The sequence below is a fragment of the Zalophus californianus genome, chromosome 1, assembly GCF_009762305.2.
Source record: "Zalophus californianus isolate mZalCal1 chromosome 1, mZalCal1.pri.v2, whole genome shotgun sequence".
Classification (NCBI taxonomy): Eukaryota; Metazoa; Chordata; class Mammalia; order Carnivora; family Otariidae; genus Zalophus; species Zalophus californianus.
This window is the reverse complement of record NC_045595.1, coordinates 136,625,253-136,647,082: the sequence shown is the minus strand read 5'-3', so window position 1 is coordinate 136,647,082 and position 21,830 is coordinate 136,625,253. Positions and strand designations below refer to the sequence as shown.

At 45.6% G+C, this 21,830-nt stretch overlaps 1 protein-coding gene across 6 annotated transcripts in view; it reads left to right on the top strand.

Annotated features, from left to right (window-relative positions):
• Positions 1 to 21,830, top strand: part of DGKG (diacylglycerol kinase gamma) — a 211,202-nt gene that overhangs the window by 147,159 nt on the left and 42,213 nt on the right. For all 6 annotated transcript variants that reach the window (XM_027586646.2, XM_027586645.2, XM_027586641.2 and 3 more), the window contains one exon: positions 16,507 to 16,684. In XM_027586646.2, the coding sequence (XP_027442447.1) occupies positions 16,507 to 16,684 (178 nt within the window). The remainder of the gene's footprint in view (positions 1 to 16,506; positions 16,685 to 21,830) is intronic.

Genomic DNA, 21,830 nt, shown 5'->3' with positions numbered 1-21,830 from the left:
GGGAGAAGATAACTCTAGATCTCCTGCTCACCTGCAGAGACGCGGCCAGGGCGGGCACCGTGAAAGGCGCCTGGCCCAGTTGCACATGACCAAGAGGTGAACCCTGTTCTGCAGTTAGGTTAAGTCACTTGTAGAACAATGTGTCTGGGTGTCAGTATTCTCATCTATAAAATGGAAGGAAAGGGGTTAGCCTACTTCTAAGGCTATTATCCGGATTAAAGGTTTCATAGTTTGTTTGTTTTAAAAGCTAGCAGTGGAGCTAAGTGCCTCACAGAATCTGCAAGCAGCCCCAAGTGGCAGGTATCATAATCACCCTCCCAGAGTAGGGGATAGAAGCTGAGAGAGGGTAAGGAGCTCCCCTGAAGTCTACAGCCTACAAATGGTCAGGCCAGGCAAAACCTGGATACTGGATACACAGTTTAGAACTCAGATTCTCAACTAGATATGGGGCATATGTGATCTCCTTTTGTTCACATGCTTGTATTTAATATTTCAGATAGCATTAAAAGTAGGTATGAGATTTTTATGTTTCTCAAAAAGAGAGCATAAAAAATATTGCACATGCTCGCTCTGAATGCTTCTTTCCCAGTAACACAGAGGAAGACCTATGAAAGCTAGTGTTGTTCTGGAAAATGGATGCTCCATAAATTATGGTTGATGCTAATTAAGAAGCCAGCATGTCACCCCCATGACTCTCAACATCCCTGGTCTAAGGCTTCTCACAGGATCTCTTCATCTCTGACTTCTCGTCCCTTCCAAAGCTACCGTTAAGGTTCATTTTAATCTGATTTCACCTGAATAAACAGATAGGGGCTGGGGTGAGGGAGGGACGAAGTGAGTCACCTCCCCCACCCCAGGCTCAGAATAGCTTTGGAAAGGTTCTTAGACGTGATCATAGTTAGGTGGAGCCAACCAGGCAGGCTTCGACTAGAGTGCTTTATTTTACATGCTGTGGAAATTTTTCATTTTACTGGCTAAAAATAAGAACTTCCAAAATTCCTTGATATTTTATCTACTTTAAAACAATGTTCACAAGGGAAGGCTAGCTGGCTCCACTAATATGAATTTCTGCATGGGGAAAAGTGAATCCAGATTTGGAAGCTGCTCAAAAAAATCTGTTATCCTGTATATTTTGGGAATCTGCACATCACTGCCTCCCCTCCCCCCATTTAATTGAGGATTTTTTAAAATGCAACAAAGTCCCAAGAACAATATATCAAATACTCCCATTTCCCCCTCACTTAGAAATGATATTTGTCAATATTTTGCTTTATTCCCTTCAAGTATTTTTTTAATCAAAGGAAGAACATCTTACAGAGAGACCTGAGTTCCCCCACAATCCTTTTGTGCCCTACAACTTGCCTTTTCCACTCACCACGATGTTCTCGAGATCTCTCCGTGCTGATGTTGACAGAGCTAGTTCATTACCCCTGCCCCGCGATGGTGAGCATGCGCAGAATTGGGGAACGCTTAGCCGCCGCCGTGGAAATGCAAGTGGTGACTGCTTTGCAGAGCGCTTTAGCAATATACGCTGAACTGAAAATGCATTTGTAGTCCGTATGACCCAGTAAGGTTCTTTGCAACCCACACCTAGAGAATTTCCTGCATGCAAGCTCACGGGAGGGTAAGCATGGAGGTGCAGTGCAGCATTTTGTTACTACAACAAAATGGAACCAACCCAACTGATTGTGTTATTCCAACACTTTAAAAAGACAGTGTGAGTGGAGGTACTAAATGCCACTGAATTATACACTTTAAAAAGGTTAATTCTGTGTTATGTGGATTTCATCTCAATTTTTAGAAATTTACTTTTACAAAAGGGAGTGTGCTGGGCACAGTGCTAAGGAGAGTTGATGCTCCTCATGATATGGGCCTTGTCTATGAGAATCCTAAATTCTAAAACTAACATTGAGCAAGCCATGTTAATATTACAAGTTACAATATTACAAGTTAATAACAAGTACATCAGATTATTTTAAGATTGGGCAGATACGTTTAGCTACTTCAATCAAGTGCCATTATTTTTCAAAAGAGAGAAATCAAGGACTTTACAGTTTAAGTAGCCTGGCCAAGTTCACCGAGCCAGTAAGTGGCACAAGCTCCGACTGGGGGCATTCTCTTATCCTGCCTCAGTCTTCGCCAGCAATAGTGCACACTCTTAAATGCGAGGAAGAAATCTTCAAGCACTTCAAGCCAGGCCTCTTCTGGCATCCAGACCTTCTCAGCGTGAGCAGGTAGAGCCCTTCAGAGCTTGGAGTAATGAAGATGGGAACCGGCCAAACACTCAGCCCATCAACCCGGCCGCAAATCCAAGGCAGATGAAATGAAAACATGCTCCTGGGGAAGGGAAAGGTGAGAGCATTCAAAGGGATTTTCAGTTGCTGGAAAATAAAAAGGTGGCAGGCAACCTGATTATGCATTAAACCCTAGAGTCAAAGGGAGGCTGGAACAGGCCTTAGAGAGACATCCTCCTTCTGGTCTATTCCCTTCCTCAGTCAAGGCCAATGGCTCCGTCACTCCAGCACCATTGTCACACTGAGGCCACCCAAGGCAGTTCTGGTCAGCTCACGGTCCTTCCTGCCCATCGCCCAGTCCTTACTGCTGCTGGGGTCCCCACCTCAGTTCCTTCCTGCTCCCTCCTACTATGCAGGCCCCTCATTTCCTGATTATAAAAGTAACCCAAATTCATGGTAGAGCACTTTAAACTACAGAGAGACAGAGAAGAAAGGGAAGCCAAGATCTCAGCAGTTAGGTCAGCGCTGCTCTAATGCAGGCCTTATTTCAACCCCATAAGAATATTAGCCCTTGTTTCTTTAAAATCAGGTCTCTGGGGGGACCTCTGTGATTCTTCAGTTTCTTACATCTTTACCCATTTTTCAACACAGCTCCATCCTCCCTCTCTACATCTTTCAGCCATGTACTGGCTACAAGTTTCCTCCACGGATCCTTAAAATCTTAAGGCCAAATAAGAAGAAATGGTTTCTGTGGATTTTTTCTTACAAAATGCCACTGTCTGTTTACAGTTTCAGCCATGTAAATTTTTCCCTCTCTTAAATGACCCCTCTTTTTTTATTCCCACAAATGTGAACCCTGTATTTCACTTCAAGCTGCCATTCATCCATATGCTCTTATTCTCTTGTTCTTTTCCATTTCCTTTGTTCTTTTTGAATTGCTTTGATTTTCTTTGTCTGCAGACTCCTGGCTATACATACTTTGTGTCTTCCAAGGACTTTGGAATAACTTTTAAGGATGAATTCTCATGCGCACATTTTCACAAAGCAGTGGGGAGATACACAGCACAGAGGCTAGATGAGGCCGTACTCAGTCTCAGATGACCCCTGGTTGGGGTCATGTGACAGCCTGTCGGGCTAGGAGGCACCCCCACAGCGGGTTTCTGGAAGATCACTAGGCTAACCTCTGCCCCAGTGAGTTTAACTTTTCTGCCCTGAAGTTCCCTTAGTCAATAACTTCCCTAAGCAACGTCTACCAAAGAGATGCATCATCCAAGTAGTGATAAACTGTGAGCTTCTGTCAGTGGGAAATGTATCATTTCTCTTAGACTTTTTAGAATATTGAAAAGAATTCATCATCATCATCTCCACACTCAAGAGATTCAAGAACCTCAGGGAATAGAAGCATTCCAGTCCTTTACTGCTCCTACAACTGGGTTATATAACAGAGGATATTATATACGGATATGACTTGTTGGCTCTAGTGGGTAGGCCTTTGTTTATCTATCTTCATGAGGTCATAAATTTGCTGATCCTAGTCTTCTACAGAAGAGGAATTAAGAAGGTAGAAGAACGGACTCTTTCAGGAAGCATATCTAATCTAACAAAGGATCACATAAACACCACTGTGCACACATACATGTTATATCTCAAGTCCATTAGGATCAACAGATTAATAATAGCAGCAATCATTTACCTTGAGACAAGCTGTGTCCAGGCATCTTCATTCATGTCTTATTTAATCCTTATAACAACTCTGTATGGTGTATATTATTCCCATTATTGATACAAAGAAACTAAGTCTCCTAAAAACAAGTAAGAACCCTAAGATCAGATGAGTTTCTGGCCCATGTGCCCCCACAGTTCCTCCTCTCCCTGGAAGAGATGACCTCTGGGGCATTACACTCTGCTTTCCACCTAAGGCACGTGTCCCCGAGTCGATAGTTGGGCTCCCATGTAGGATTTGGTATTAACTATTAGGCAGTCAGCTGTCTGAAGCAAGGTCTCTATCTTATTCATTCTGGATCCCCGGGCCTAGCACAGTGCCTGAAATGAAGTAATTGCTCTATAGTTATTCATTATAAAATTGAACCAAAGTGTGAAAAATCCCATAATTAGTGTAAGCACTAATAGAAATTACCACTTGACCAGCCTCAAGAGAGACGTTTTTGTTGGAAGCCATCAAAATAAAAAGGACCCACCTTGCTCCATTTAAAACACAAGGGGAGGTAGCTGAGCTTGCAGCCTGGCACTGTGCCTTCTAAGTGCCTTGAGTGGGAAGTCCTCCCACATCCATCCCTGAGCTGTTGCTAGGACCTCTGAAAGTAGCAGAGGGTCTGGGACAACTGTCAACCCAGGGCAGGAAATGCCAGAGTTCTCCCACTTCTTTCCCACCAGAGAGAGTTAAGACAGTAAGTGGGCAGAGCCCATGTGGCAGCAAGGGTGCCGGGTGGCTGTGGGGTCAGAGGAAGTGACCCTGAAAGCCAGAAGAAGGGGTCTCCATTCTCAGCCCTCTCCTAGGGCCCAGAAGCCTACCTGCCCCCTGGGCCCTGCCAGTCCCCATGGCAATCAGATCTGCTATGTCTGCCAAAAAGCTGGACCTTTCAGAAAACCCTATCCACCCCACGTTGCCCCGAGAGACCCAGACAGACAGCAAAACCAGTTAATCTGCATCCAGAGCAAGAATATCTCAATACACCAGTTTTGTTTTTGGGTTGTTTTTTTTTTTTGAACTTGGGGAGGGTGGAGCAGTGTATAGGAAATGGCTTTGCCTTCTGTCCAACTCTGAGGCAACCCACCACCATGAGCTCTGAGAAACAGCAGTTTTGTTTTGGAAACTGGCACCCAGAGCAGGCTTGCTCCTGGAAATGAATTTGGGCGCCCCCCCCCAGCTGCAATGTTCTACTTCCAGCCTCCCTGCCAACACCCCCTTCCAGCTGCCCCTCTCAAAGGCACCATTGTGCCCGCCTGGCACAGCAACAGAGGAGGGCTGAAGAGGAAGAAAACATTTTCTGCCCATGGGATGTTCTTAAGCAGGTTGTGTGTACATGGCTTCAATGCTGCATTCCTTGAGCCCACACAAACCCGCCAAAACTCCATCATCCCTGTCACAGATGGCAGCCACTTTCCAGTCTGTCTGGCCTACCACAACTCCCTGTCAGAGAACGCAGAGCATGCAGCTGGGTGGGCAAAGCTGGTGGGAGGGGGTCATGATGACATGTTTTCAGTATAGCACTCCAGCCTGCCAAAGCAAGGCTGAACGTAGACTCTGAATCTCTGAACTGGAAGGGGATTTAGTCCCATTTGCCTCTCAACAAAAAGATTCATTCTGGTACATTCTGATAAGTGCACATCCAGCCTCCTCCTGGATACTCCAAGGATAGGAAGTTCATTACTTTTCCAGAGTCCTATTCCATATTGCTGGACCGCTCTGACTTTCTGAAAGTTCTTCCCGATGTTGAACAAGGATGTGTCCTGTTCATCGCCACATCCTTCCCCTGTCAGCACATAGCACAATGCTTGGAACACAATAGTTGCCCAGTCTGTGTTTGTGGGATACATGACTGAGTTCCCCATCCGTCTCCATCCAGTGGGCCTATTTCCACTCTCTGAGGCCCATAGAACATGCCTTCTTGCTCCTCATGTGACTGCCCTTCACAGGGCTGAAGATCTGATTCCACAGCATCTCCTATTATCTTCACTGAGCTAACCATCCCCAGTTTCTCATGTGACTCGATGTACAGACCCGTGACTATCTTGACAACTCTTCTCTCGATAGACTCCATTTTTTCCAGCATCCTCCTTAAAATGAAGACTCAAATCCCTTGTGTCTAGAATACTCAAGAAGTGGTCTCTTAGGTAACAAAGCACAAGATGATCAGGCGTCCAGTACATGCTGTATAAGTTAGACTGTCTTCTTGAGCTCTCTGTTTGCATCTCATGCAGGAAACCTTCAGGTTCATGAAGCCTATCACGAACCGGCATAAACTGGGAAAAGAAGGACCTTCCTTCATTTCACTGAGGTGATGTTTCCTCACCTGTAAAAATGAGAATACAAATACCAACAGCGCAGGGTGGTAAGGATTAAACATAAAACATATGAAGTGGGCCTGGTTCATAATAGTTACTCAATAAATGATCTATGTTAATATCATCATATAATATTCGTATGTATCAGTATCTAATTACCCGTGACAGACATTGGCTCCTAAAATGACCAAAGACTGCCCCTCTGGCTGCAGGGAAAGCCATGTCCTAAGATTTACCTACAGGCCAGGCTACTTTTTTTTTTTTTTTTTTTTAGTGTAGATAGCAGTGGGCTATCTTTCTAATAATGCTATCACCACTCATCAACACCACTTAATTTATCACCTTTTCTTCCCTCAGGATACACGTCAGATTATTGACACCGAGACCATTCTCTTTCGTAGGGAAAACAGACATCATTGTTTGCCCTGGCTGCTTTTCTTTCACTCCCAATAAATGTCTCTCTTCTGGCCATAGGCCCTGCAGATACGCAGATAGCTCCTTCCTCAGTGATGTGCTAGAGCCAGCTCTCTTGCTGGCGCATCAGCTCCAGCCCCATTTTCAGTGATGTCACGTTGGTAGCTTGAAATTGGCCATAGTGGGAGTATTTATACCACGGAACACCACAATCAGAGCTGCTGCTGCTGGGTTTTTTTCTCCCTTCCTGGAGATCCTGCTGTTAAGCTGTTAGCACACCATTGCTCTAGCACTGACATGCTGTGAGCACCTTGAAGACAAGGACTCTGTCCCATTTCTGCTCCATCCCCAGGGTCTAGCACAGAATAAGTAGGTTTTCATCATTCTTGATAGATGAGTAAATGCTTTTGTCTTCTGTCTCTCTCATATAAATCATGCCCCATGTGCCCTAGTCTTGTTACAAGCTGTTCAGCTATAGATTTCCCTTGGCTGCAATCAGAGGACTACTTCTTGCAGACTTGGATTCACCTTCCTTATCTCTCCCCAACCTGGACATTCAGTCCACTTTATTTGGTCAATATATTCATCCTTGGAAGTTGTGGAAATTCACCTAGAATACCTTGATTTCCATTTGGGGATTTCGCCACACATTCTTTCTTTCAATTAACCAATAGTTATATTGGACATCTGATGTGGGTAAGACATGCCAGGTACCATGAAAAACACAGAGCTGTGTAACATATGGTCTCTGTCTTCTGGGAGCTTAAAGTGTCCTGGAGACAGGTGAATAATACATAGCAAAATACACATTCCATATTGGAGAGAGAAGCAAGGCAATGAAAAGTCAGAGAAGGAAAAGATCGGTTTCTACCTAGAGCATTGGGAAAAGTCTTATAGAGGAGATAGCTTTGGAGCTGGAAGGGTAGCATTCTACTAGGCATAAAAGAGGTAATTGACAGTTTAGGGAGTGAGTACAGAAGTAAAAGCAGGTAGGCCCAACTCTGTGGCCTATATGCAGACCAGTTTGGGCTATCATGACTGGCTTTTGCCAGGACCCAGGTCACCCTTTTTCTCAGCTACTCTCCTCTTTCCAAATCAAAGGATACCTTGGACCAGTGCCCAGCCTTCCTTCCCCATAGTCTAAGGTACATTCCTACCTGCCAGGCCAATTCACAGAGAGAACACCCTCCCCACCTACCAAAGCAGAAATGTGGCCACCGTAAATGAGCTCTACCACCCCCATTCTCACCTGGGCCCTACAGGGCCCTGGGACTGTATAGGATGGTACAGATGCTTTCCCTTTTTCTAATGTCTATGGGCATCCTGTTCCCTCAAAAAAGAGGGGTGGGGGATCTCGGTCAGGTCTTTATGTCAGCCATTCCTCTGTCCTTGAGTGTATGTCTGAGGCTGTGACATAGAGCCCAGGCATCAAGCAAGGCCTCGCTCTCCTCCTGTCCATCCCCCTCTCAGCCCATCAGAACCCCTGTTCAAGTGTGTCTGGATATTGTCCACCCCTTCCTCAGCCCTCTCTCTTTCTTCCCACTGTAACTGAAATATTATTTTCCCTAGACATCCTCCAGTACTTCCCTACTTCACTCTTCAAAGGACACCCCACCCCCATTTCTCACTCACCAGGGTAGGAAAGGACTCCAGTATCATCCCCAGACCAATGTCCACCACTATCTTCAGCATCTTCTCTTCCATTCCATCACTTCCACCCTAGGCATTCCCAACGTGCTCCTCCCTCTGTGCATTTATCCACCATGTATTCACTGAGTATCCTCTCTGCCTCAAACATCCATGAAAACCCTTTTCTTCAATCATATTACCTTTAGATCCCATCTTCTCTCTCCAGTCCCATGTACTCCAAAAACACATGGCTGTTCTGACTCTGTTCCCTCACTACTACCCCTGTTCACCCTCAGTCCCTAGTTAAGCCCTAGATTTTCCAAGAGTTAGCTGTGTAATCTAGGAAGGTCACTTACAAGCTCTAGGCCTCAGTGTTCTCATTCTGGTAATTAGAGATTACCAAATCTAATATTCTATCTGGCTTCGCCATTCTAAGATTCTATGCTTAGGCCTTCGTCCAGCTGCCAAAATCCTTCTTTACAGAATCACTCATGATTTCTTGATTGCCAATCCAAATGACTGGAAGTCTAAGTTCAGACCTGCTGATTCTGATTAGCTCTGTGACATTGGACCCTTCCAATTTAACTTCCGTTTTTCTCATCTATAAAATAAAGTGATTGGACTGAATGACCTTTTAAAACTTTGATTCCATGAGAATGCAGACACGGAGAAGAGAGAGGGATCCTTTTGGAAGAGTGGACAGGGAAGAACTCATGGAGAAAATGACATCTGTAGAGATTCCAAAGAAAAGCACAGAAAGGGTGCTAGGGTGTCCTCAAGGGTATCCTTCTACTAGGGGACTGTAATAATGGGTCTAGACAAGGATCATCATCCACTAATTAAGAGCTCTATAATGGAATATTCAAGTTGACCACACTGGAACCCACTAACCAATCTGAACGTAATAACAACGACAAAATGAGACAATCTGTAATCACCTAATGAGATGCACGAGGAAATATACACCCCCTCTGACAAAGTAGTCTTGCCAAAAAATCAACCCAAGTGTCAACGATACTCAAATTTTTTAAAGTTAAATGAATTAATTAATTAAATTTGATTTAAAATGTCAACCCTGAATCTGATCAAGCCTCTAGATCTGTAAGTACCAACTTAGTGAACATACAGGAGATAGACTGGGAATATGTTTAAAAGACACCTCAGATACACAATCAGCAGAATCCAGAATCTGGGAAGCTACGGCCTTACTTCTCGAAGTGTGGTCCATCACACACAGCACTCAGGATCACCTGGGAGCACATCGAAATGCAGAGTCTCAGGCCCTACCTCAGATCTCCTGAATTACAATCTGCATTTTAATAATCCTGAAGTGATTTGTATGCCCAGTTGACCCATTTCCTTCAATAAATGTTAAACTATAAGAAAAAAAGGACAGGGAATTTATAGATCAAAAGAAACCTAAGAAACATATCAAACAAATCTGTAGACTTTTCAGACAAACCAATTATTCTTAACAGTGAGATTAGCAAGGAAATTTGAACAATTACTGGATATTTATTGATATTAAGGAGTTGTTACTTTTTTAAGAGTGATGATAATGGGTGATTTTTTTTAAAGACTTGTCATCTAAAGATACATACAGAAGTATTTGTAGATGAAATGTTAGAATATCAGGAAGTTTTTTTTAATAAAGATTTTATTTATTTGAGAGAGAGAGAGAACACAAGCAGTGGGGGAGGGGAAGAGGTAGAAGCAGACTCCCGCTGAGCAGGGAGCCGGATGCAGGGACTCCATCCCATGACTCTGAGATCATGACCTGAGCCAAAGGCAGACCCTTAACCAACTGAACCACCCAGGCGCCCCCTATAAAATAATTCAGTATGGAGATGGGGAAAGAAACTGGGGTAGAGTTAAAACATGATTTACCTGTGAGTTGCTAATTGCTTAAACTGAGATGTGGTGTACCTGGGATTTATTATTCTACTTTCCTGTATACTTAGAAATACCCATAATACAAAGATTGAAAAAGAAAAACTAAGAAGCAATCAGCAAAGATGGAACGGACAAATCAAGACAAGGCAGTGCAGGGAACCCAAGAGAGAAAATGTCAAGCCGAAGGGGGACAAATGCCCCAGAGCCATTGAGGCCTGGGTTAAACCTCCGATCTGGCCGGGGAGGGGTCATCCCAGAGAGCAGACAGACACAGACCAACCGCAATAGGATGAAACAAAACAATCTGCGTTCTAAACCAGAGAAAATCGACGTAATCCGTGGCCCTGTGAATTGAGGTTAGAAGAAGGGAGAATTTCCTAGTTGCTAAAAACTGAAACAGGTCATCAAGTAAATTATGGGATCTCCTTCTCTGAGGACCTTCAGAAATAGGATCGACAGGGCTGAAATGGAGGCGGCCTCGCTCAGCGGGGAGGAGGTTCAGATCCGCCGCCTTTTTCAGGTCACCGAGGCCGACAGGCACTGAGGCGCGGAAAAGCCTGCAGCCGGAGCAGGGGAGCATCGATGCCTCCCTCATTTCCTCTGCTCTCTGCCCTTCTCGGGGCGTACGGAGAACTTGGCGGGTCCTGGTTCTGCCCAGAGTTATGGGGATTTTAGGGATCCGAGATACGAAGGGCGGAGGGCGGTTGGGAGGGAGGGGAGGGTTATGTGTTTCCAGTGCTTTACATTTGCACAGAAAAGCGCTCCGGCTCCCTAACCCCTTCTCTGGTTGCTTACTCACTAGCTCTCCTCCAGACAAACCAACCATCCCCCGCTCACAAAGAAACCAGAACTAGGGGCATTGTCTTCGCAAGGGGGGCCGTGGTGAACGTGGCCGACAGCTGCGGGCCGGCGCAGCGGGGCCTGGGAGGAGGCGGGCGCGGGCCCACCCGGACGGTGCTCCGGCAGATTCCTGAACCGCTTCCAAGGGCGCAGGAGCCGAGCTGGACTCGAGCACCGCGCCCCGCCCAGGGCCTACAGCGCCGCCTCGGACCCAGGCGGCCAGTCGTCCCAGTGTGACTGTGAGCACGACTTCGGGCTTGTGCGCGTTCGCTGCCGGGGACAGGAGCTCTCTGTTTCGGCCCCACAGCAGGCTATAAATACCTGAGTTCAGCGCAGCCTCAGCCTGGAAGGGCGCCTGCTAGCCCAGTCCTAGGTTAGGGAGGGCTAATAAATAGTGCGTTCAGGGACCGCCGCGCTCCTTGCACTCTCCCCTGGAGGGCGCCCACCGCGCCCCCCCCGCGCCCCCCCCACCCCGCGCCCCGGCCGCCGGAGCAGGGGGAGAGGGCCCGATGACGTCATGGAACTGGTGGAGGATTTAGCTCAGGAGCCCACCCGGGAGCAGCCCTGGGGCCGATGTTCTATTTAAGCCGACGGTGTACCACTCTCGGCTCCACTTGCCCGAATCCAGCACGGCGGCCTTCCACCTTCCCAAGATCTAAGCAGGCTTGGGGTTCTGAAAGAAATCAATGTGTAATGTCTAGGCCAAGAACCCTGGAGAGTGGGCATGCAGGTATGGGCTGGCAGGGTTCTCACAAGCATGGGTGGGGCCAAGAGGCCATTAAAATTTTTCCAGCAAGGTCTCAGGTAGTGGGACTGATTTCACGCTGAAATATGTCTGGTGGCACAGGTAATATTATTATGAACTGTAATAACAGTGTAGACAGTTATAGAATGCTACTGCTTTCCAGAGACCACTCAGACCCTCAAAGTAGACACTTCGGGGTTATTCTACCACCCCACCCCCATTTTACAGATGACAAACTAAAGCTCCAAGAGATTAAGGAGCTTTAAGGAAGGATCACACAACCCCCAATGTCAGAGCCAAGATTTAAACCCATATCTCTGCCTTCAGGCCCAATCATGCTCTTTCCAAGACACTGCATTGCCTCTTAGTTTTCAAATAGGTGCATTCCAAAGGTGAGGGCGCCCACTGTCCAACAGCCTCCAGGCACTCCCATCTCTTCTATATTCTATTTGCCCAGTCTGCCTATGACCCAAGACATAATGGGGGAAGGGGACAATCCCTCAGAACGCAGAGGGAGGACTGTTTGCTCTTGCGGAGAGAGATTAACAACTGACCAAGTTAATAGCTAACACTCCTAGCTGGTTATGACTGGAGATGGAGGGGACAGGGTACACTTAAAACAGCAGCAGGAAGAAAGATGACTTTGTGGAATCTGCTGTGCCAAGGCTGTGCTGTGCTAGTGGTATACCTTTTTTTTTTTTTTTTTAAACCTGGCAACGAGGCAAGATATAATACTATTATCCAACATTGATGTGCCGGGCACTGCTCTAAGTACTCTGCAAGACGGAGTAGTGGTGGGAAGATTTCAATTATTCAGACAACAGCTGGGGTTTAATTTTGCTATAAGTCTAGCATCAGCAAAAGTCCCGATTTGCCTCATTGACTCTTTCGTCTCCAGAGTAGGATCTGGCATCTGACTGCCTGGGTGTGTATCCTTGCTCTGCCAGCCTGTAGAGGCGCAAGTTATGTAGATTTGAGCAAGCACCTTGACCCCCATGAGACCCTGTCATTTGGGCGGTAGCAGTGGTGCCCTGAGGATCCCAAGAGAGACTGCAGGGGAAGGACCAGCGCATTGCCCAAGGAAGCTCCCACCAAACGTGCACTGTTCATGCTATTATTATTATTATCTCTAGGAGGGAAGGGGCATTTTGACCAACAATAAATAAATTGAGATGATGTGGAAGTAACTACAACCAAGAGGGAAAGTGACCATTTTGTCTCAAAAGTGATAAGGGTACAGGAAGTCAGTGCTGGACACAGAGTTGAGCCAAGCTAATTTCAGAGAGTTTGGAAAGAAAAGTCTGACCCAGTGGGATTCTAGCCTGAATCCTTAAATAAGAATTTATGTAGAAAGGATAGGAAGGATAGAAGATATTCCAAAATAAATTTTTAACAATTCATTAATTCCATTGGGAAGAAAAAGGAAAAGATTTATAAAAATCACCATGACTGCAGCAGGGCGCTCTGGGTTGGGCCCATGCTTTCAGAAGACTGTACATATACACGCAAAAGCAGGGTGTGACCATGCAACCAAGTGTGAACGCACAAAAGCAACTCAGACCTGATGCTGGAGGCCAAGCAGAATGTTAGACAATGAAGCGAAAGAGAACATGGAAAGAATAGCTCATTAGGACTTTGCCCACCAAAAGAATTTTTATCTTTTCCAGAGAGAGTAACCTTAACAAAAAAATGGAAGAATAGATACTAAAGGTGGGTACCAGAGCCCAGGGTAGATCAATAGAAAACTAACTGGCCTTGGAAAAACACACCCATTAGAATCCAAGTTGCTGGACAAACCTACAGATGTCCTTCAGGGGCCTCTTTGACAAATCTTGAAAACAGAGTAGGATTCATTCAAGGAGAGGCAAATGGACAAATACCCAGTTTTCAAAAAATTAGAAAAGGAGACATCCCAATCTCTGGCAAGTTTCTGAAGTCAATTATTAACCAAGTATTTGCCCTTTGCACACAGATATGAGTGATTTAATATGAGTTCTCTTATTCCTTTCCTGACAGAGATTGTAGGGTGGTCATTTAGAAAAATGCCGTTTGGTCTCAGCACAATCTTGTGTTTTAGTGGAGAGAACACAGGATTGAGGTATGGAGACCTGGATACTAGTCTGATTCCACCATTAGTAAGTTGAGTGACCACAGGCAAGTTTCTAAACCCTTTTGGGCCTCATTTATGAGGGATGGGGCATGTTCTTTTAAGGCGCTCTCATTTTTAATTTCCATGATTCCACATGGTAATGAAAAGGAGACTGAGTGACAGTCCCATCCAGAGGCTGCAGCCCCAGCAAGGCAGCCACACCTCGAGGGCTATGTAATGCACAGTGTCTGCCATGTTAGACTGACCAAAGAGAGGGCTTGGCCCCTGTTTTTGCCCTTTATATACATGTGTTAATGACTTAGTCCCCAAATGATAGGAAGGCTGTGGCAAGGGGCCGTAGAATGAAGATTTAAAACGAACTAGATGGACGGAGGGGGCTTGGACTGAGAACCAGATGAAATTGATTGACATAAATGTAAAGCCCTATGTCTACATTATTTTTAAAAATACACAAGTTCACAATAGGGAAGAGCTGGCTGAGAAGCAGATAATGGGCTGAGGGTCTGGGTGTCTGTGATGACCACCCATTCAAGCTGAAGTGATTCAGCTGTCATCTAGCTGCTAACAAAAGAGCTAGTACAACTGTGATCATATTTAACAATAAGGATAATGATAATGGGGGACATGTGTTGCGCCCTTCCATGAGTTTCCCACATTATCTTATTTCTGGGGGAATGACCGTGTGAGGGGAGCCCAGCCCCAGGATGTGCTCCTGTCCTGGCCGCCTTTGCCATCAGATCCTGTGACGATGCTGGAGGCCTTACAGAATGCGAGAGTAACCAACAGTAGTCTGTGCAGAACACGGCAGTCAGGACAGGGAAGTCTGGAAACCAGGTCCCACAGGAGCGGCTGAGAGAGCTGACCATGTTCCACCCAGGAGAGGCACAACCAAAATGGCGGTGTGAGAGGGAGGAGAGATAAAGGGGTCGTTAGGACTTAGGCTCTGACTGCCTGCCATCAAGTCTGCGTACTTCCATTTGTATGTTGTGTGACTTTGGGCAAATTGCTTAACCACTTGGTATGTCTCAGTTTCCTCAAACATAAAGAGGAGATTGTCACAGTAACTGACTTCCAAGATTATTATGAAGGTAATAAATGAGCTGTGTACAAAAGCTTACCTGGCAGATGGCAATGCTTAATACATCTGAACAGTGATGATGATTGTCATCATGTAGCTGGTGGGCTGTCCCCAAGGAGGAGGAAGGAGGGTCATTCTGTCTGGCTTCAGAAGGGAGACGAGGACCAATAGGTGGAAGCAGGAAGAAAGAGAATCTAGTTCAACATAAAGAGACAAGCTTTCAAATAATCAGAACTTTCCAGTGAAGAAATGAGTTTCCAATCACCAGAGAAGCTCACTCCATTCTATTTTGTAGTTGGGGGACAAGCCATGGGGATTATAAGGTACCATAAATTAAGAGCTCTGAAGAAATCAGAAGGTAAGCAAATATGAATGGCAACAAGCCCTTCCTTCCTGTTCCTCCTCTGTTGAGAAATCTCTGGAAGTTTGGGTTTGTAGGTAACCCCAAAGACAGTGGGTTTTTGTTGCATGCTTTTCATTTTTCCTGCCTCACAATAAGTAAGCTAAAGACCTTGGGCTTCACAGTCAAATTCCCTAATTTTGAATCCTTGCTCTTTTATATATCAGCTGTACAACCTTGACTAACTTAACTTCCCTCTCTGGGTCTGGTTGTTTTCTGCTGTAAAGGAAGTAAACTACCTACAATCGTGAGGAACAATGATCAGAATTAATACATTTCTTGCTGCATTGGTAAACAGTATGCCAAAAGGAGGCTGACCTTATAGATATTTGAGACAGGCAGATTCAAGCCGCCTGGCCTTTCGTACCTGGTGGGGGATGCGGGGGTGGTGGAAAGTGGATAAAGAAACTCTGCAACGTCAGCAAGCACAAGGGCCAAAATGGCACTTAAAATGCAGATACAGGAGACAGGTGAATTCTGCGAGCCTTCCAAATCTTTTTTCTTTAGTATTGAAATATGCTTGACACACAATGTTACTTTCGTTTCAGGTGTACAATATAGTGATTCAGCAACTCTATCCCTTATGCTGTGCTCACCGCAGGGGTAGCTCCCATCTGTCACCATACAATGCTATGACAATACCATTGACTGTTCCCATGCTGTGTCTGAAAGCCTTCCAAGTCTTCACATCTTGTCCTTCTCACCGGAGGGATAAAATAAGGGGGGGGGGGGGTGCCGAAGTGAAACTTTTCTCTCCTTTGTTCAGAATCTATTATGTGTTAGGTTCAGGGCTCAGCTTCCCACCATATCTTCACAATGGTTAGGCAGGGACAGAATTGATGATAATGAGGTTGGACCAGAGAACAGGTTGGCAGTTGTCGCGAGAACCGTCCCTAAAGCCCTTCTAGATCTGAAGCCTTGTACTGCTGTCCTCAGAGCTGACCAGGATTGCATCTCCCCAACCAACTACAATGGCCAAGGCATTAGGCCTCCGCCACTTTGCTCAAGATTGAGCTGCTGGCTGAGGGCCCATCACACCCTTCATGAGAGCCCCCACCACACACACACATACACATAGCACTTGGGTTGGGGTACACTGAGAACACTAACCAATGACCTTTTCTCTCTGCCCCTCAGTGTGACGGGGTTGGGGTAGACCTGAGCAACATCTTCCTTGAGGGCATTGCCATTCTCAACATTCCCAGCATGTACGGTGGCACCAATCTCTGGGGAGAAACCAAGAAGAACCGGGCTGTGATCCGGGAAAGCAGGAAAGTTGTCACTGACCCCAAGGAACTGAAATTCTGCGTCCAAGGTAAGCAAGGCATGAGGAAAATTGCTCTAGGTCGGCGCCCCAGTGGAGAGGGGCATTCAGGTTGGTCTGTTAGCAAACTGTACTAGGGCCCGTTGCTCTGGGGCTATGCCGACTCATCATCCCTGTTGTTGCAATGTTTACAACCTAATCGAGAAGAGAAAATTAACAGTAAGGGAGCCCTAAATAACAGTCAGTTGTCAAAATGAGACTCTTGAGGTCAGGAGTCAAACAATGCGCTCAAGGTCACCAGCGCCCTCCAGTAACTAAATCCAATAGTCGGTTCTCACACTTGATCTTTCTTCACTCAAGCAGTGACATTTCACCCAATCCCTCCCTGTTCCTGCAAATACGAGGATTCCACAGGTTCCTGTTTTCCTGCTCCCCTACTGGTTAGCCTTTTCTAGTCCCTTTCACTGATTCTCCATCTCTCTAATCTCTTGGTGCTGGCGGCCCACCGACAAGGGCCCCAATCCTCTTTTCTGTCTGTACTCACTCTTTTGATGACCTCATCCAGGCGTGAGACTTTATTTAAATACCACGTGAGTGTCAGTGACTCAGCATGCCCAAAACCAAACTCCTGACGTCCCTCCCACAGACCTTCTCCACCCATAGCCTTCTCCATTTCAGTTGATGTTAACTCCAGCCTGCCCGTTGCTCGAGCCAACACACTTGGCACCATCCTTGACTCCTTTTTATCTCACACCTCCCATCCCACCCATCAGAAAATCTGCTAGATCTACTTTTTAAAAAAGCATCCAGGATCCAGTCACTTCTCACCCCTGCATTTCTGCCACCTTGACCTGAGCCACCTTCCTCTGTCCCCTGGCTTACTACAAATCCTCCTAACTGGATTCCTTGCTTCTATCCCTCCCTGCCCTATAGAGTCTGTTCTCACCACTGCATCAGAGGACCCCTGGGAAAATGTGTCAGATTATGCCACTCTCTGGCTCAAAATCCTACAGTGGCTCAGAGTAAAAGCCAAAGATCTATATGTGTCCCAGAGGGCCCTAGATAGTCTGGCCTCACGTTACCTTAGTGACTTCATCTTCTATCACTGTCCCCCTCATCCCTCTGCCTCTGACACCCTATCTCCTCTAACACAGCAGGTTGTTTCTATGGACTGACTATACTTCCTGACTGCAGCAACTTGGAAGTTTGCCTTAGAGGCCATCAGCTGGACCTTCCCCTGTCAGCCCACCAGGATACCGAACACACCTTCACCCCCACCCCTTACCAGCCATTTCCACCAATGAAGCAAGTAGGAACTCAATCAGAGTACCTGGGCAGCTCTGATTCCTCTGTGGTTTGGATAAATGGCCCCCACTGATCCTCAGGGGTTCTCAGTGGACTGGTGAGCTGAGGAAAGAAGGCCATGGATGAGGGTATTGGCAAAGATAACCACATCAAGAGGCAGGAGACTGGGTTCAAGTCCAAGTACTGGCACTAACTATTTTTGGCATCTCAGTTTTCTTTGCTGTAAAACCAGGATCTCGTGTAAAATTTTGATAGCTGAATGAATGGGGTTGAACCAGATCATTGGTTCTTACACCAGGCCTGCTTATTGGAAATGAAGATTCCTGAGCCCTACCCCAGATCTACCTAATAATCACCGGGTTGGTTCCTGGGAATCTAAATTTGTAATGAGCTCCCCAGACAACTCCGATGGGCTGCCAGTTTTGAGAACCATTAACATAGACAAACTATCCGTGGATCTGGATCTCTGTTCTTTGATGTCCCTGGCTGACAAGTGCTAACACTGGATGTGATTCTACCATAGAAGGAGACAAAATTTGGCTGACCATCAAAGGGAGGGGTTACTTGCTTATTTCAGACCCATCTGTTAGATCGTTCTATTCCAAGGCAAGGTCATCAAGAGGTGTCATCTCTACACCTCAAGCCTTTAAGAGAGGACTCGGGAATTTTTATTTCTCTCTTGCCCTCTTAAGTCCCCTTTATTTCATACAGTAAACTTTTCAATTTGTATAAATTATTAGACTGAATAATGTGTTCCTCCTTCCTCCCTTGGCAGGGGAAGTTGTGGGTGCTAGCAGAGGGTGGGGAAGCACTGGAGGTTGTAGAAAGTTTGTATAAATTTTCCCACCCTGGTGCTCCTACCCCAACACCCACCCTGACATCCAGTTCCAGCAGAACAGAATCAGGGCAGAACCTTCCCCCTACCCCCCAGGGTGTGGAGAATCTCTTGCTGAAGTCATGTTCTGGTTAGGACTCCAAGGACTTATCTTCTCCTTACATATTGGACCCTGTATCTTCCCCTTCCAGCAAGAGGAATGTGTCTGCTGATCACTCCTACCTATCATCTACAGGAACTCTCTTCCCCAAATCCCCCTTTCTCACCCCCAGAATGTGCTTTCAGAGCTAAAAATGAAGCTACTTCCTGTTCTTTAGATGAGGACAGGAGCTGATCAGAGCCGAGGACGAAGGGGGGCCTGGCTTCTGGGCTTTACAGAGAAAGTGGCATTGAGCTTTTTTTTGAAAGGGCCATGATCTCATTTACGTTGAAATGTTAATGGGGGAAAGCTAAAGAGACAACCTATTTTAATAGAAGAACATTGGCCTGAGAGTCGAGAGACCTGGGTTCCAGTCCATACTCTGCCTCTCACTAGTGTGTGATGTTGGGCAAGTCTTTCACCCTGTTGGGTTTCAGTTTTCATTATCTGTAAAATAGGCAACTGTGACAATCACATAGGCTCCTATAGATCATAGGTTCCTTGCAGCTCCACAAAATTAAGGCATGGCTAGGTTTCAGTCTAGGTGGGCTCCTTGGTCTAAATCATATGGCAGGTTCCTTTCATCTTGCAGTGTGTTTTGTTTCAGTTTTTAAGCCAGCTGCAGAGAAGGCAGGAATCTCTCAACAGGCTCTTCATTTGCTGGGATTCTTTACTCCTTGGCAATTTCATTGGGATTAGAGGTGGGGAAGAAGTCAGGAGAGAGCAGTGGGAGGGAAGCAATTTCTCTTAGGAGGTATAAGAGGAAACGACACTAGAAGGGGTTACTGTCAAACCTCCTCATCACAGATCAGTCGTTCTCCTTCGAAAAGCAATCTAAGAAATAAGGTCATTCAAAATGAGCATGGAATGAGTTCTATAAAAACATTGCCTAGTTAGGACACAGTGAGTGCTGGGAAAAGCACCACGCTTGCAATTGAATGACGTGGGTTTACATTTAGGCTTTACACCTTTCGGTTTTATAAACCCAACTTCCTGGGAGCCTCAGCTTCCTCATCTGTAAAATGGGCATAATAATATCTAACTTTTTATGAAGATGATGGATGTGAAAGTGCCTGGAGCATAGTATAAGCTCAAACTTAAAAAAACAAAATTTCCCCTCACCTTTCATCCTAGTTTATTCTGGGGAATACCAGTTAAATTTCTGATTTTGAAGTTCTTAACTTTAGCATTGCCATCTACCTGTACTAGCAGTAAAAAGGAGCAGAGCTCCTGCTAAAGTCCAGCCCAACCATTGTCCTAGCACATTCAACTTATACCGTCAATTGTACCGACATCTCCTTTCCTAGACCTTTCCTGTTCCAAGCATGGAGGCTTGGCGTTAGTCATCTTTGTATCCCCAGTGCCTGACCCAGTGTGGTTAGTCAAAACAAGGTGGTTAGATAATGAGCAGTATGTGGGCATTGGTTTTCTTTTTATTTTTCGTTTTTATAACACCAATAAGAAGAGTGACAGATAATCCCTTATGTTTGCATTTCATTTTGGCTTACAATTAGTTTTGCATGTATTAACTTCATGTGATCCTAACCAGAGACCCATGAGCAAGGTTATACCCACTCCCTTCCATATCCCTACTTCATAGCTGGGGAAAAACAGAGGCCCAGAGAAGAGGGCCTTTTACACAATTTACATCCAGTGATAGCATCAGAACCAAGTCCATGATTCCTAGCTAGCCTCAAGTGGCTAGTGTCCAACCAGAAAATTTATTTGAAAATCCTACTGTATGTATTGTACATGCCAGACACTCAGAAAACAGAAAATGTTTATAGACCAGGCCAAGGAAAGGCTCCACATAGACTTGTGAAAATTCTGCTCCTCCTTTAAGGCCTACATCAAGGGCTGTCTCCTTTCTGGAGCCTATGGTGGCACCTCTGGAAGTGAATCTGACCTCTGCATTCCTAGAGCACTTGATTTTTCTGTCTTGACATTACACTGATTATGGGTCACCCTGTTGCATAGGCATGTGTATCCTTGTCATTTCTTCTTCCTGCCAGTACCAGGAAAATGGGGAGCATGTGATCTTCATCTTCGTGTTCCCTTCAAAGCCTAACATCTTACCCACCTGGCTCATGTTGTTCTACAGAAATGTTTTTTGGAGGGAGGGAATAGGAGCAAGCACTCAGTGGAAATCTTGGGGGGAAAAAAAGGTATTTTAAAGAGTTACATGTGAGTATTTATGAGGCTGAGAGTTTCATCTCGTGATACCGTTAGACTTAATTGATAAGTAAAATGTGCCAACTATCTGCAAATAAGTAATTCAGATCTATCTTGAGGACTTAGAATCAATGTAGGATAAGGGATGAAACATTGAGCTAGAAGTTGAAAGACCCAGGCCTTCCCGCCACCAGCCACGTGACATTGGTTAAGTCATTAAACCTCCCCAAGTCTCCATTTCAACCCATACAAAATGGAAACAATTAGAGTCTCTCTCACTCAGCATTGTTTTGAGGGTTAAATGAGATCATCCATGTAGAGCATTTAGCAGAGTACCTGGAACATGGTGAGAGCTTGATCAATAGTAATCAGAATTATTGTTTAGTGATAAATGGAGGGTGATAAATATTTAGCGTATCATAAGAAAGGGGCCAGATTTAGAGTTTCGCTCTCTTAAGCTCTGCTTTCAGAAATTTGATCTAGATTATTTTTAAACTACCTGTGGCTCTGAAAACCTGTACCTCTAGGGTTATTTGATGGCATTATGCTTCAGTTGGTTTGGCTATTGCTTCCAATATGGGAGTTACCCCTGAGCTGGCTCTCCAGTGAAGCAAGAGTAAGTGTGCCAAGTCTTGAATCCAGGTGAAGCACCAAGGGCATGACACAAAGCTGGACAAGTCCCTGCAAGGTTGGGGAGGGAAGCGCTGGGAAGCTCTGCTATTGTTTCTCTCTAGCCCCACTTGAGA